The 15,437-nt window shown below is 37.8% G+C and overlaps 1 protein-coding gene and 1 non-coding gene across 2 annotated transcripts in view; one reads left to right on the forward strand and one right to left on the reverse strand.

The window, feature by feature from the left end:
- The window catches only part of NUFIP1 (nuclear FMR1 interacting protein 1), a 43,713-nt gene that overhangs the window by 16,077 nt on the left and 12,199 nt on the right, over positions 1-15,437 (forward strand). Inside the window, exons 6-7 of the mRNA XM_060128906.1 lie at positions 5,418-5,510; positions 9,667-9,860. Coding sequence (XP_059984889.1) covers positions 5,418-5,510; positions 9,667-9,860 — 287 coding nt within the window. The remainder of the gene's footprint in view (positions 1-5,417; positions 5,511-9,666; positions 9,861-15,437) is intronic.
- Positions 7,925-8,045, reverse strand: LOC132509072 (small nucleolar RNA SNORA40). The gene has a single exon (XR_009536892.1). It is a non-coding gene; the product is annotated as a small nucleolar RNA SNORA40 (small nucleolar RNA).

Consider the following 15,437-nt stretch of genomic DNA (forward strand, 5'->3'; position numbering starts at 1 on the left):
TCCAACTGTCTCACTGTCACCTGTACCTGGTCCCAGACTAGTTGAAGCCTCCCACCTCTTACCCCCTTTACCTTCTTTTTCTCTCATCCCCCTTCTGTCTTTGCTTCTCTGCCAAGTTTAAGTCACTTCCACCACTCTCAGAAGCTCAGCTCCCTCATTCCGTTGCCCTTCGTTACACCCACCTGGCAAAATCTCAGCCCTGGCTCAGTTGCTAAGTGTTGTTCAAGAAAACCACACAGCTGAAGTACACTCTGCAGAGGAACGCTCAGCAGTGTTGATCACACTTAAGGAATTGACTTTGACCAACGAGGTTAGGCTATTCTCTTTGTGTTTGTTCTTTTTCCATGCAAACTGAGATGCTAGTATGCATGTATTTCTTAGTTACACAGATGACTATGTAGAATAAAATTTGAAAGTAAATTTGTTAAACTGATTTTATTTTAGCCAGGTAAAATGCCAGTGAAAACAACACCTTAGAACTGACAGTCAGGGTACTGTAATGTGGGCTTAACATATCTTTCCTGATTAATCCCACATTACTTATAGGAGTTCTTTGTCCCAGCCAGACTTGGTTTTTTTCTTTTTCATATCCCAAACAAGTTTTTTGAACTTTTAACTTCTGTTTTGATCATGCTGCTTCCAGAAAATCCTCCCTTCTCTATCCTTGAAGTTCTGCTCACTGCTTTAGTCCAGCTGAAATCCTGCCAGACTAAAATTTTGGGAGTATTTTTCCTTATCTGCCTAGTGGGTATCTTGTTCCTCTTTGAATGTGGTATCCCCTCTGCCTCCTTAGTGTATGTGCCCCTCATTATGGTACTATTGATGAACTTTTTTGCTTATGTGTCTTTTAAAAAAAAATAAATTACAAGCTTTAGAAATGTAAGAACCATGGTTTGTGTGAATGTTTATATCTCATGGTGCCATAGGTAGAAGGGATGTTTATAAATGTCGATATATGTAAATGGGGCTTGAAAATATTTTTATTATGGGTGTTATTCTATTTTGGTATATACAAGTAAGTGGTTGGAGAAATCTTGCTGAGATTCATATTTTTAATTTATGTTTTAAACTATACTTTTGTCATTGTTAAAGAAATTGGGCAGTGTTGATCAGATTAATAACTGTAGTTGGAATTCAGTAATATAACTAATGGTACTTAAACTGCTGTGGGTTTGAACAATAAATTCTCACCACATAGGACAGATCATCACCAAGACAAACCAAATTGATCTGTATTTGAATGCATTACTTTCTACAGTAGCTTTCCCCATTTGAACGTGAACTCTGCCACCTTGTGGTTTTGTGCAACAAGTGCTTTAAAGGAAAAAATTCCACTGGCTAGAGAAACTTAAGGAATATTAACATTTGAAGATGCAAACTAGCTTAGGTAGCACGTGTTTCTATAAAGTCCCTGGTAGAAGACTAGTTTGGTTTTGTGATGTAATCGAGAACTCTCAGCCACCTTTGAATTTATGTTGATGTACATTATAGCTTTGAATAACTTCCTGACAAGAGTTTAGCTTGAAATTAGAGGTAAACATTCAGTATTTGAAAAGGCAAAGATTGTTTTATATATGGCCAAGGTTACTGAAAAGAGATAGGAGTAGACTCTTGCCTTTAAGGCCCTCACTCTAATGGGAGACGTGGGAAGAATATCCGTAGGTGGCCGTGAGAGCACAGGCAACTGAAGCATTAATTTTTGCTGTGTGGGGATAACAGTGTCTGGTCAAGGGATAGCTGGCGTCTTTGGAAGGCAGGGCAATCAGTTCGTTTTGCAGGACTTCTTGTGAGAGGGGTCGTGCCACCCCTTCCCTCCCCCTCCAATTTATTTGAAGGTGAAGTTTATTTTTTTTTAATGCATAGTTCTGACAAACATCCATAGTTGTGTTTAATTAAAAACTTTAAGGCTTTCCACTAATAACCTGCAAAAAAAGAAATCCTAGCCAAAAAAACCGGTAGTTATTTTTTCTTAATTCCTGTCGGGTACAAATGCTGTATGATTTGGCATTAGGAAAAATGAGTGGTAGAGGTTCGTTTCCCAAACCTCTTATTTTAGAGATACTTCACGGCCATACTTCACGGCAGATTTGGAGTCCACTAGGTGGAGTAGTTGTGTTATTTATTTTAATACTGCAGTTACTGTGGCTCTGAGGAAACGCTTTACAGCTGTGTCCCCAGTTCTTTCAGAATTCCAGCAGAGGGGCTGTGCTCCTAAAGAATGTTACATCTTTTTGAAGTTTGGAAAGACTTTGAAATAAAAATGCAGTAGTGTTGAAGTAGCTGTGATTCAGGGAGAATAAAGAGGGATTGTGTTTTTCTACAGAAGAGGCTTAAGAGAAAAGCCAAGGAGTGGGTGGTGATTTGAGTATAAGGAAAGAGAAGGGTAACCAGAATGAGATGTGCTAAGATAATGGTTGGTTCCATGTTGCTAATTTATTGACTCTGGGGCTTAAGGATTGTCACTGGAGGCTTAAAGGCTTAGGCAAGGGGAAGACAAAGAGGGGGTAAGAAATGAAAGAGGGAGAAGAGAGCAAGATAGAGAGCATACGGTTTCAGGGCCACTTCCTTTTGGGGTGTTGGGAAAAGATGGAAGTAGGGAGAAAAGTGATTTTAGCAGATAAAAATAGAGAAACCAACTGTGAAAATACCACTTGTCACAGTCTTTATAGCTTTGTAACATCCATTCTCTACCAGGAGATATTGGACTAAATTTTATTGGTATGTAATTGTACAATGTAACACAATTTGTGATTTTTCTCAACAGTTTTCTCTGGATTTCTGTAATTTAGAAACCTGAACTGTGTCCTTTATCAAAGATCCAGACTTTTCCTTATTCTTGTATCTCACTAGTATGTTGCTGGAAGGGGCTTCTGATTATTGTTGTATGTATAACTAGGTCTTGTGTTTCTGGTTTCCCATTTGGGGGGATAATTTGCTCTCTGGTACCCTTGTTTTCCCTAGTTTTTAGTCTCTAGGTTCTATGTAAATAAGAATGGTATAACTTTTGCAAGAAAATTTTATTAATTTAAGCACTGAAAAATAGAATCTTATAACTTTGGAAGGGATATAAAAATCCCCTACCTTTAGGAAAGTGACACTTCAGTCAGCCAGAAAGAAGAAGTGAGCTGTTTTAAAAGACTTCCACCAAAGGAGTTTCCACAACATTCTTGATGTCTCATTCAAGGAATTCTTTATTATATCTCACCTAAAATCCACTTCCTGTAACAAACTGTTTATATTCCTTATCATTGAGAAACATTTACATAGCTCCTTGCTTATACATGAAACACTGTAGGACCAAGTCTTTATGTTTAGCATATGACCCAACATGTTAAGGGTTGCTCTGTAACACTCAGAAGAAAAACGTTAAAGAAACACATTTTGGGTTTCTTTAACATTTTTAAGAATAAGAATAAGTGCATTTCAGAGGTGTGAAGAGTGTTGATTAGCTGTGAGTTACACGTCTAGACACTGTGGTGCCTGTGAAAGTCATCACCTTTTCCTCATCATTTCTGCTTCGGTGTAGTTTGTCTTCAGGTTGAGAACAGCTGGCTGCCATCTTCTCTGTAAGATCATTTTTTGTCACTTCTCTCCCTCTTTTAAAGGCTGCAAATAGTTCTAGTTCCTTTCATCTTTCTTCAGAGGTTTTATTTTTTCATCCTGTTAATCATCTTTGAGTCTCTTTTGAATCCCCTCCAAGTTTTATTTTTCCTTAACATTCCTTTTCAGTTTGGAAGTACAAAGCTGGATGCAGTGCCCTGAGAGCTTCTGATCACCTTTGAGTGTCATGAGAGGATGATTTCACACTTGTACCTGTGCCAGAGTCCATTGCATATCGCCTTAGATTATGCTTGCTTTCCAAAACTGTACTCATGTGGTGCTGGCTGCCTGTCAGATTTTTATCTCCTGTGACCTTGATCTTTTCCTCTTATGTTTATTTATAACTTGTACATTAATCATCTTTTATTTGTGGAGTTTATTTTTCTTGGCTGGATAGATTGCTTTGCACTGTCCTCACTGAAATTCATTGCCTTTCTTTTTCTGATTACTTCACCACTTACTCAATGTCATTTCTATTCTTATCTTCCAGTGTGCCCAGCCCATGGGCTTCTATTGTCTGTGCTATCCCAGTCAGTGATGCAGATGTTAAAAAAAGAAGGGGGTAGAGGCAGTGTCCTCGAAATGATGGCAGAACATGATGTGTTGATGTTTCTCAAAATTTACTCTAATGAGCAGCCAGGCTGAGTGGTAGAGGGCTGTCTGTGTTCCCCTCCTTTCGTGCTTTTTATGCTCCTAGTATCTGTTCCTCTCACCACCGAAGTTTGGTGCCCCCATCACCACACAGCTGTGCTAAGGAACAAAGAAAGCCTTTGTCAGAGCAATTCATCTTGCACGCTGCTGTCAGATTTAATTCTTTTCACTGCCTTGTTCATATCTTTCCCTGTTCATAACTTTCAGTGGCTCCCCAACGCCACTGAATTAAAAATAGCTTTCTCGTCTGGCATTCGAGGCACATTTTGGCCCCAGCCTCCCTTTCTGGTCTGATTGCCTGTAACTGTTTCTTTAAGAATGAACCACTTGCCATTCTCTCACACTTTCTGAGGCCTTGGTTTGTCTACATTGTTTGCTTAGAACACTCTGGCCAAAAAAAGAAAAAAAAAGGTCCCTGGCAGTCCAGTGGTTAAGACTCTGTGCTTCCACTGCATGGGGCATGGGTTCGATCCCTGGTTGATCCCACAGGCCATGTGGCGCGGCCAAAAAAAAAAAAAAAAAGCACATGCTGACGCTTTTCCTTCAGATTTTTGTCTCTTAACACCATTTAAGACCGGTGTCTTTCATGTTCCTTTCTTTGTGGATTTCTCCATCTAGATAGGATCTTTCCTTCCCAACCTCCCTTATACTCCTTGGGATGCTTAATATTTTGTCTTGTTATAACTAGTCTTTAGAAATAACCATGCTTTTCTTAACCTTCCTGGTAGACTGTAGCTTTTTTTTTAAGAACTGTCTCTTCCTCATCTTGGTAACTTTGGATATACCTCCTAGTATGTATTTGCATAAATAGATGCATAAGAAAATACCTTTTTGTTTATAGTATTTATGGGTATGTGCCAAATAAATGAACTCTATATATGAGTTTTAGCACATTATGTGATATATTTGATTTAAATTCTGTTGTAAGCTTCTTACTTGGTAACAGACTGGTAGCAGAGTTTGGACTGGCAGCTGGTATATACTTTGAGTAGCATTGTTACAGTCTACTTTTTCACCCTTAAAAAAATTCCAGAAGGAATTAAAAGTTTATATCAATTTACCGCATTAGTCATTAAACAAAAGTTGTTAAATGCAACAATTGCTTGATTGCGTAATTAAAATTTACTCTAAAAGCCCTTTTATAATGGACTTTCATTGTTCTCTAGAAATTACCCAACTCTGGCTAATATCGAAAGGAAGAAAAAGTTAAAAATTGAAAAGGAAAAGAGAGGAGCAGTGTTGACAACGACACAGTATGGGTAAGTTCCTTAAAATTGCTTACACCCTTGATGCTTATTTTAAATGAATGTATGTACTTATAAATAATAAAAAAGCATACACCCAAATCCTAAACCCTTTACACTTTCAATTCTGAAATATTTGCTTTTATAACTTTTTTATTTAAAAATTTTAAAATTATATTTAAAAATAAGTAGTACCCTACATTTATGTGGTTTTCAAAACGATTTACAGTAACAAGTCTCTTCTGTCTTTGTATCCTAGCTAAACAGTTCTCCCTCCCAGAGGCAACGCATTTTATCTTTCTAGAGATATTTCATCTTTATATAGCACATAGATAATAGTCTTTCTTTTCCTTTTTTTTTTTTTTTGCGGTACGCGGGCCTCTCACTGCTGTGGCCTCTCCCGTTGCGGAGCACAGGCTCCAGACGCGCAGGCTCAGTGGCCATGGCTCACGGGCCCAGCCGCTCCGCGGCACGTGGGATCCTCCCGGACCGGGGCATGAACCCGCGTCCCCTGCATTGGCAGGTGGACTCTCAACCACTGCGCCACCAGGGAAGCCCTTCCTTTTTTGATACTATTGTACGTCTTGCCTTTTTTAGCCAAATAATATACTTGGAGATTGTCCTATATTGACATATAAACAAGACTCCTCATTCTCTGAGGGTGTGTAAGAAGCATAAGAATATCCCAAAGGGTCTTTTTTTTCTTAAACAAAAAAATTCTCTATTGACAGACATTTAAGTTTTCACCAATCTTTTACTAATAAAAGGTTGCCATTATTGCCCTGTACATATATTTTACACATGTGCAGATATTTCTGAGCATGGATACCTAGAAGTGGTTTTGCTGAGTCAAAAGACATGTGTATTTATAATATTGATAGGTGACTGCCAAATACCTATCATAGAAGCTATTGTAGTTTACTCTCCCACCAGCAGTGTATGAGACATCCCATTTTCCCCAGTGCCTCACATTCATAGAATTTTTTCCATTTTGTTTTGTATTGAGTGTACAACTGAATGAATTTATATACGTTCACATACCTACATACCCATGTAACTTCCACACATTAATAATACATAGAACGTCTTACCTTACAAAGGTTTCTTTCGTAGGCTATCCTTAGTTCCATGCCTCCCCACAAAGGTAACCTCTTTTCTGATTTCTATCATCATAAATTTATTTTACCTGTTCTTAGAACCTGGTATAAGTGGAATCATATAGTATTGATGTGTCTTCTTTAGTGTATAGTTTCTGTGGCTCAAAATTATCTTGTGAGATTCATCCATGTTGTTGTGTATAGCTGTAAATCCATTCTTGTTGCTATATAGAACTTAATTGTGAGAATATATATTCATTCTACTATTGGTCATTTGGGTTGTTTCCAATTTGGGCTATTATGAATAAAGCTACTATGAACATTCTTTTAAGTGTCTTTTGTGGACATAAGTACTTGTTTCTTGTTTACATTGGCCATACACACACACACACACACACACACACACACACACACACACACACACACACACACACACACACACACACACACACACACACTAGGTCATACTAGATATTTAGTTATAATAGATGTAGTCAAACAGTTGTCCAAAACACTTGTACTAATTTATACTCCTACTGACTCTGCATCTAATTGCTGTGTGTCCTGGTCAATGCATAGTATTGTTATACCTTTTCTTCGTGTTATACCATTTCCCTCGTGACTAACGATGTTGGCCATCTTTTTATATGCTTATCCGTCATGTCGATATTCTCTTGTGAAGTGCCAGTTCAAGTCTTTGACCATTTTTTTTAAAGCGTTTTTTTAATTATGTGTAACATAGACAAAATTATTTGTCAATAAATTTTTGAGGAATTTCACGTGTTCTGATTCTTTCCACTGCCAATCACCTTAGTTCCTCCAAACTCATAATCTTCAAGATAAAATAGCCCTTTCAAAAAGAAGTTGTTATGTTAGCCCACAATTCTTTTAGTTGGGCTTCTTTGATCTCCAGGGGAATATGGACACGCTTCAAAATTCCACACCTGTAATCTTTGGGATCCAATTTCCTCAAGCGATTTACTTTAGGACCATGTTTAGGGTCAGGAGATGGACCTGCTTGTTTCTCAATTTGACATCCTCTAAAAATGTGTTAGGTTCAAATCGTATTCACTCCTAAGCCATCACACCCTAGAACAGTACAGATCATTGGGATATGCCAATACCTTTTTAAAATCCAGACACTGTGTTCAAGATACAAGCTTAAAAAAAGAAGCCATCTTTGTTTCATGTCAACATTAAAATTAGAGTACTAAATCAATACAGCTGATAATTTAAAAGCTTAAGATATGAGGGAAATTACCAGCTCTATAGTCCTGGAAGCAATCTTTATGTTTATCAGTACACCCCATCACTTGATTCTCTTTTAGGTATCATGTTCCTTCTTACCTGTATCAAAACTCATACTGAACAGTGAGTTCTGGGTTGCAAAAGAAGATTTATTTTTGCCCCTGTCTAGAAGTCTTTGTTGAGAAATCAAACAAACACAAGTGCTATTGACCACCTTTTAATTGGGTTGCTTTTCTTGATTAGTAGCGGTTATTTATTTAGATACAAATACTTTTTTGCGTAGAGTATAGGTAGTGCAGATATATATAGTCTTGCAGTTTGTGGCTTGCCTTTTTACCCTTAATAGGTGTCTTTTTTTTTTTTTTTTTCTCCATATGATAGTCTTAACTGCTCAGATATCTGGGGTCAGCTGGGGGTTATCTGGTGATCTTGACAAGCCTTAGTCACAGCTGGTGGTTTGTTAGCTGATGGTTGGGGTGCCTATATAGTTATTATTTGTGGTACTCCTCATTCATTTTTTTTTTTTTTGCGGTACACGGGCCTCTCACTGCTGTGGCCTCTCCCATTGCGGAGCACAGCTCCGGACGCGCGGGCTCAGCGGCCATGGCTCATAGGCCCAGCCTCTCTGCAGCACGTGGGATCTTCCCGGACCGGGGCACGAACCCGTGTCCCCTGCATTGGCAGGCGGACTCTCAGCCACTGTGCCACCAGGGAAGCCCGGTACTCCTCATTCTTTAGCGTAGATCCATCTTTCCATCTGATACCATTTTCCTTTTGCCTGAAAGACTTACTATAACATTTCTTGTAGTGAGGGTCTGCTGGAGATGACTTCTTTCAGCTCTGTGTGTCTGAAAAGATCTTTATTTTACCTTCCTATTGGAAAGATATTTTTGCTAGATAAGTAATTCTAGGTTAACAGTTTTCTAAAAATTTTATAGTATTTTAAAGATGTTGCCCCATTGTTTTCTTATTTGCATTGTTTCCAAGAGAAATCTGCTGTCATTTTGTTCCTCTATATAAAATACCTTTTATCTCTGACTGCTTTTAAGATTTTCTCTTTTTCACTAGCTTTGAGCAATTTGATCATTATGTGCCTTGGTATTATTTTCTTACTTTGTTTTATTGTCCATTGAGAGTATATGTAATGAACCTTTTTTTTAAAATGGTCTTTGTTTTCCTGTGCATAGTTTACATAAGTATGTGCTCACATAAGTATTTGTTTCCTCCTAAGAGTAGTAATTTCTGTGGTTTGAGAGGGCGCTTGATTTGAGCTAGCCGTGAAATTGTGCTTGGTCTATGATCTTTAAGTTTATCCTCCTGTAATGTGAAGAGAATAATACCTGTCTAATCTATTTTAAGGAGTTACCATGAAGTTTAAACAAGAACCATGAAGTTTAAACAAGAAACAAGGTAGCATATTTGTAAAAGCGTCAGAAACTTTAAGGCTACTTACAATTAAGGAGATAAGAGTTAATGCACTTTGTAAAGTCTAAGGAGCATTTTATCTTAATGTATAATAGGAATGAAAGAATGCTGCCAATTAAATTCACTTGCTGTTGATTGTACAACATAGCCCAATTTCAGAGGGATTACATTATGGGAGGAAATGTGCAATTTGGAATTGATAAAGTATGGTATATTGTGGTATGTTATCCTTTTAAAGTTCTACTTTGGAAGCCATTGAATTTATTTTATTCTGGTCTCTTTAATGTACTAGGTGACAGGTGATTGACAGCTAAATTTCTTTTGCATTCAGTAATCTTTTTCAAATTTTTCTTGAAAGGTCAGTGCCTTTTATATTAAGAATTGCATTTTTCTTACTCCAGCAAGATGAAGGGGATGGCCAGGCATTCACAGATGGCAAAAATCAGAAGTCCTGGCAAACGTCACAAATGGAAAAATGGTCGTGCTGGACAGAGAGCAGCCATGGGGTCAGGCAATCCCTTGTGTGGTTCGAAGCCTGAAAGTACACCCGAGGCAAATTCAGACCCTCTGGGTGTTTTGGTAAACACCGATTCCGGTAAGCTAAATAAGAAAACACCGTGTTTTTAAGCGTATAGCCAGTGATGCAGAAATTGATTCTTCACATCCTTGTTTGGGGAGAGTTTAATGGCAAAAAATGTAAAAAGGTAGAATGATGCTTTTGTTCTTAATAGGAGTGTTTTGTCAAAAATCTTGTTAAAGACATTTTTTCTGAGTCTTGGGAATGAATGCATGAGGCAGGCAGAATGTGGGAGAAAGATTATATTTATTGGATAATTTCCTTAGTATCATATAATCTTGGAAATTTTCTTAAGATTATTTTGAATGTATAGATGTTGTGGATTCAGATTTGCACCATTATGTGAATTTTCCCACCTAGAAAGCAGGAATTCCAATGGAAGCCAGTATTTATGCTGCTCAGCATGAACATGGTCTCTTTGGGTAAATAATATGAATTCCATATATTTAAATAATACTGTTCTTCCTCAGAGCATAGAATATATTTATGTGTGTTTATTGTTTTTTCTTAAATTCCTTCTAGAATTTAGGAGATAAGTTTACTCTTGCTTATAAGTTGAGAAATTAAAGGACCAAAATGTTGCTGTCACAGAAAGATACCGCTAAGGCTTCATTTCTCTCCTGAAAAATAAAAATGTTTATTTAAATATTTTACTGCCTTTCCTTCTAATAACGACGTGAGGCTTTATCCAGTTGCTAGTGATTCTTCTTTTGCAAAGGGGTGTTGCTGATGTTACATTGCAGGTTTGCTGGCAGGCTCTGCTCAACTTGGGGGAAAGCGGCTTCTACGACAATCACAGATTATGTTATAAATTTATTTATTTTTGGCTGTGTTGAGTCTTCGTTGCTGCCTGCAGGCTTTCTCTAGTTGCAGCGAGTGGGGGCTACTCTTCATTGCGGTGTGTGGGCTTCTCGTTACAGTGGCTTCTCTTTGTTGCAGAGCACGGGCTCTAGGTGCGCGGGCTTCAGTAGTTGTGGCTTGTGGGCTCTAGAGCGCAGGCTCAGTAGTTGTGGCGCACAGGCTTAGTTGCTCCGCGGCATGTGGAATCTTCCCAGACCAGGGATCAAACCCATGTCCCCTGCACTGGCAGGCGATTCTTAACCACTGCCACCAGGGAAGTCCCGTGGCAGATTACTGAATTTATGGATGGGAAGAAACAGGGGTATAACTACTTCATTGACTAAATCAGGATGGAAAAAGATCTTGGCATAAGGGAATGTTGGGCTAAGAGTGACAAGATAAAATTTAGTAGGAATAATAATAATAAATTATTTTAACACCAACTAACACTTACTGAGTTAAGGTATTGGGTTGGCCAAAAAGTTCGTTTGGGTTTTTCCGTAACATCTTACAGAAAAACCCAAACAAACTTTTTGGCCAACCCAATACTTACTGTGCTCTAAATGCTTTGTATATATTAGCTCTTTTCCTCCTGACAACGTTTTACGTATGTACAGATGCTACTTCCATTTTCGAACCAAGGAACTTAGAGTGAGTAATTTACCTTAGTCATGCTGCTAATTAATGGCAGAGCCAGAATTAGAATTTAGGTGTCTGATTCCTAGTATACTATACTACCTCTACACGTGAAGTCTGAATTTGGCCAAAAAAAATATTGTAGGAGTCTAGGATAGTTGAGATATGGGAGAGAGGTTTAAAAAGGCATCTTATCCTTGCTGCTAGCAAGGCAAAGACAGAAGACATTGGGCCAGGGCTGAATTTACTCTTGGGCACTGATTTTTTTTCCTTCAAAAAATGTTGGAGAGAGCGCACATACTTCTTCAAACTTACAGTTTGTGACCTTGATGATGAAATACAATCTGTACCTAAATATAAACTTCCATGTCATTAAAATACTTGAAACACAAATGTGAAGACTACTGTTACAAGCAGTGTTACTAATTTGAAAATTACATAATTCTTCCCTTTATGCAATTTTCTAAATGAACATTTGAAGGATTCTGTAGCCCTGAATACTCTGTTTTTGCATTGTTAGCTTTGGTTGGGTGATTCTGTTTTCTCATTTTTAAAGAAGTGTTTCAGTGTATCAATCTGGTGAAACACTAACAAAAAGATGAGTATATCTTGCCTCTATTTGTATGTAGGTCTTCAAGAGACACCTTAGACCTGAGAAACAATAGTTAAATGCCTTTCATCCTCATGGTAGAAAGCATTCAGGCAGATCTACGAGCAGTTGAATGAGAGATAGCAAGTAATTTTGTTTTGGCTTAATGTTGAAACTTTTAGCTATTCTGAGGGTCAGAGATGAAAATGTAAGTCTTGAATATAAAAATCCTAAAAGTAAGCTGTAAATTTATAATATTGTTCTTTGAGGAAATCAGAATACCAACAATCAAATTATGGTAGCTTAATTTTGTAGGAAAGATTCCATTTAAATTTATGTTATTCTTTACCTGGGATTTCTTCTGGACTTTCACATTTTCCAAATCAATGTTTCAGAGTGTTGGTTTTTCAACTTTCCACTCCAGGTATAGCTACAGAAAACCGTATGTACCATTTTTTCACATGCTCTAGGTATATATCTCAGATTCTCGACTTTCCAATTTATCAGTTTTACCTTGTTTGGAAGCAGCTTCCTTCGCATGGGCCAGAGCCAGTCAACCTTCATTAAGATCTAGTTGTGCTTGTTATTCAGGTTGTCGGTGGCAGGGTAGCATTGTGACAGCGTGGCCCTATTCATGCTCAAATGTCACAGTTGACACTTTTCAGCACTAAGCTCACTTTAAAAATGAAGATCCCAATTTCTTTTATTTTTTGCCTTTTTTGGGCTTAGAACCTTATCTAGACAGCAGCATTCACATTGAGACAAGATAGTAGCTCTTGAGACTCTCCATAAGCCTCATGTCACGTTTAGAAAATCACTGCCTGAGCCCACCTTTTTTTGATGGTAGTTGGTAGTATGTGAACCCTCATTAATTGTGCAGATGCTTTGTTTATTTATTTTTAAAGATGGAGAATTTTTAAATTAAATTAATTTATTTATTTTTGGCTGCATTGGGTCCCTGCTCCTGCACGTGGGCTTTCTCTAGTTGTGGTGAGCAGGGGCTACTCTTCGTTGTGGTGCGCAGGCTTCTCATTGCGGTGGCTTCTCTTGTCGCGGAGCACAGGCTCCAGGCGCACGGGCTCAGTAGTTGTGGCTAGCGGGCTCTAGAGCACAGGCTCAGTAGTTGTGGCACACGGGCCCAGCTGCTCCACGGCATGTGGGATCCTCCCGGACCAGGGATTGAACCCATGTCCCTTGCATTGGCAGGTGGACTCTTAACCACTGTGCCACCAGGGAAGTCCCTGTGCAGATGCTTTAAATTGGGAATTGACATTGTTTCAAAAGGAAAGCCTGTCATTTGGAGTCTCTCAGCTTATGGGTTTTGAGTATGGCCTGTTGTCACTAGATTACCTTGGTGGTGCTCTGCTCTTGTTTAAATACAGCATGTTCTATGGCTTTCCTGGCCCGTGGTTTTAACAAGTATTGTCTGGGCTAGAAGGAAAGGAGCTGGTCAGTAATGTGTCCTGAGCATCACTGACTAAAGTGCCTCAGTGTCCACAAAACAGGAAGGATCCAGTTTGTTAGTCATTCATTATAACAAATATAGCTATTGTCATAGAACACTGGGACATCAGTCTAATAACTATGCATCGAGGTAAGCTAGATGGCTTCTGTTGTTAAAAAGGTAGACATTCAAGTAAGAAAGTAAGCTGGCCTGGCACATCAGAAATCATGAATGCCCATTGTTAAATACCTGGTTTTGAGGTTTGGAAACTATAAACCAAAGTTCCCATTTTTTTAGAGTGACTTTTTCAATATATAGCTTTTTCTTTGTGAGAATTTATAAATCTTCTTGGGGTTACAGCATATAATTGTGCTTTGTTCCATAAAGGCAATAGGAAATAGTGGGGGGAGAGGAGGGTGGCACAAATAAAGAAAAAAGTTGTAGAAAGAAGCCAGATGAGAAGCTTTTTCTAATGTTTAGAGTTGAGTAAGACATTCAAAGGGCATTTTGTTTTTTGTTATTTTCATTTCAATAGGGATTTACTGAGGTCCTACATTTTGCTTGCCCAGCCCTATAATTCAGTGAAGTCTTTCCCTGCCTTCAAGAAACTCATAGTCTAGTGATAATTTTTAGATTTAAAAATTTTTTTTTGGTCATTGGGAACATGATGTTTATGTATGAGAGAGAGAGGTGAGATTTCCCCTAAGAAAAGTGTCACTATTTTCTTTTTTTAACAGTAAAAGAAATTATTGGAGTTGGTATTTATAATGCTTTTAAAGTTTGATTTTATAATCTTCATTGCTATTATTTTTGTACTGGTGTTTTTATTATTTTAATTTTAAAATTTTTTCTTAATTTTTATTCAATTATAGAAACTTTTATTATCCTAAATTAGGCCCATCAAAATTTTTAACACACGTTAATATTAAATTGTATAAGACCTTAGAATATTACTCAGGGATCTTTTTCGTTATTTTATTTTTTATGGTTTCTGTTTTTTTAAAAATTTTTATTGGAATATAGTTGACTTACAGTGTTGTGTTAGTTTCAAGTGGACAGCAAAGTGAATCAGTTATACATATACATACATCCACTCTTTATTAGATTCTTTTCCCATATAGATCATTACAGAGTATTGAGTAGACTTCCCTGTGCTATACAGTAGGTCCTTACTAGTTATCTATTTTATATATAGTAGTGTATATATGTCAATCCCAATCTCCCAATTTATCCCTCCCTCCTTTACCCCCCTGTAACCATAAGTTTGTTTTCTACATCTGAAACTCTATTTCTGTTTTGTAAATAAGCTCATTTGTACTCTTTAAAAATTCCACATATAAGCAATACCGTGTGATATTTGTCTTTCTCTGTCTGACTGACTTCACCCAGTATGACAATCTCTAGGTCCATCCATGTTGCTGCAAATATACTGGTATTTTTAGTTTAGAGAGATGTTTTGGCTGCTTTTATTAAAATGTGGGTGAAGTTTCTTGAGTATTATTTTATCAGCTCTGCCTATGGTATAGTCATTCCAAGATGGCTGCTAGAAATGCCTACATTAGAACTGCCAAGTAGATCTGAGCGTCTGTGTGAACAGCCTTCTGTTTTTGAGATGAAGAGTCACCATAGAGGATGTTTTGATAGTGCCAAAAGTGTCATTACATGTGGTGGGTCCCCAAAACATAACTGAGGGGGACGAAATAGGAAAAGAGGTGTTCATTTGTATGAACTCCTAGCTCTTTCCCTTGGGAAGGCAGTTAAGTGTAGTGAGCTTTGTGACACTCCTCGTAATGAGTACACCAACTACTCATGTTGTGGTTTTAATGTATGTCTAAAATTCTTTGCTTCAAGAGGTGGAGATTAATTTCCCTCCCCTTGAATGTGGGCTGGACTTAGTGACTTGTTTTTAGGAATAGAATAATGAAAGAGCAGAATAGTAACGTGGTGGAGACTACCGAGTGATCATGGTTAATATCACCAGTAATAGGTTGAGATGTACCCCCTGATATATGATGAGAAGGTCACTACCTAAAATCCACCACCTCAGTCTAATCATTAGAAAACATCAGACAGACCCAGCTGAGGG

This window comes from Lagenorhynchus albirostris, chromosome 18 (genome assembly GCF_949774975.1).
Source record: "Lagenorhynchus albirostris chromosome 18, mLagAlb1.1, whole genome shotgun sequence".
NCBI lineage: Eukaryota > Metazoa > Chordata > Mammalia > Artiodactyla > Delphinidae > Lagenorhynchus > Lagenorhynchus albirostris.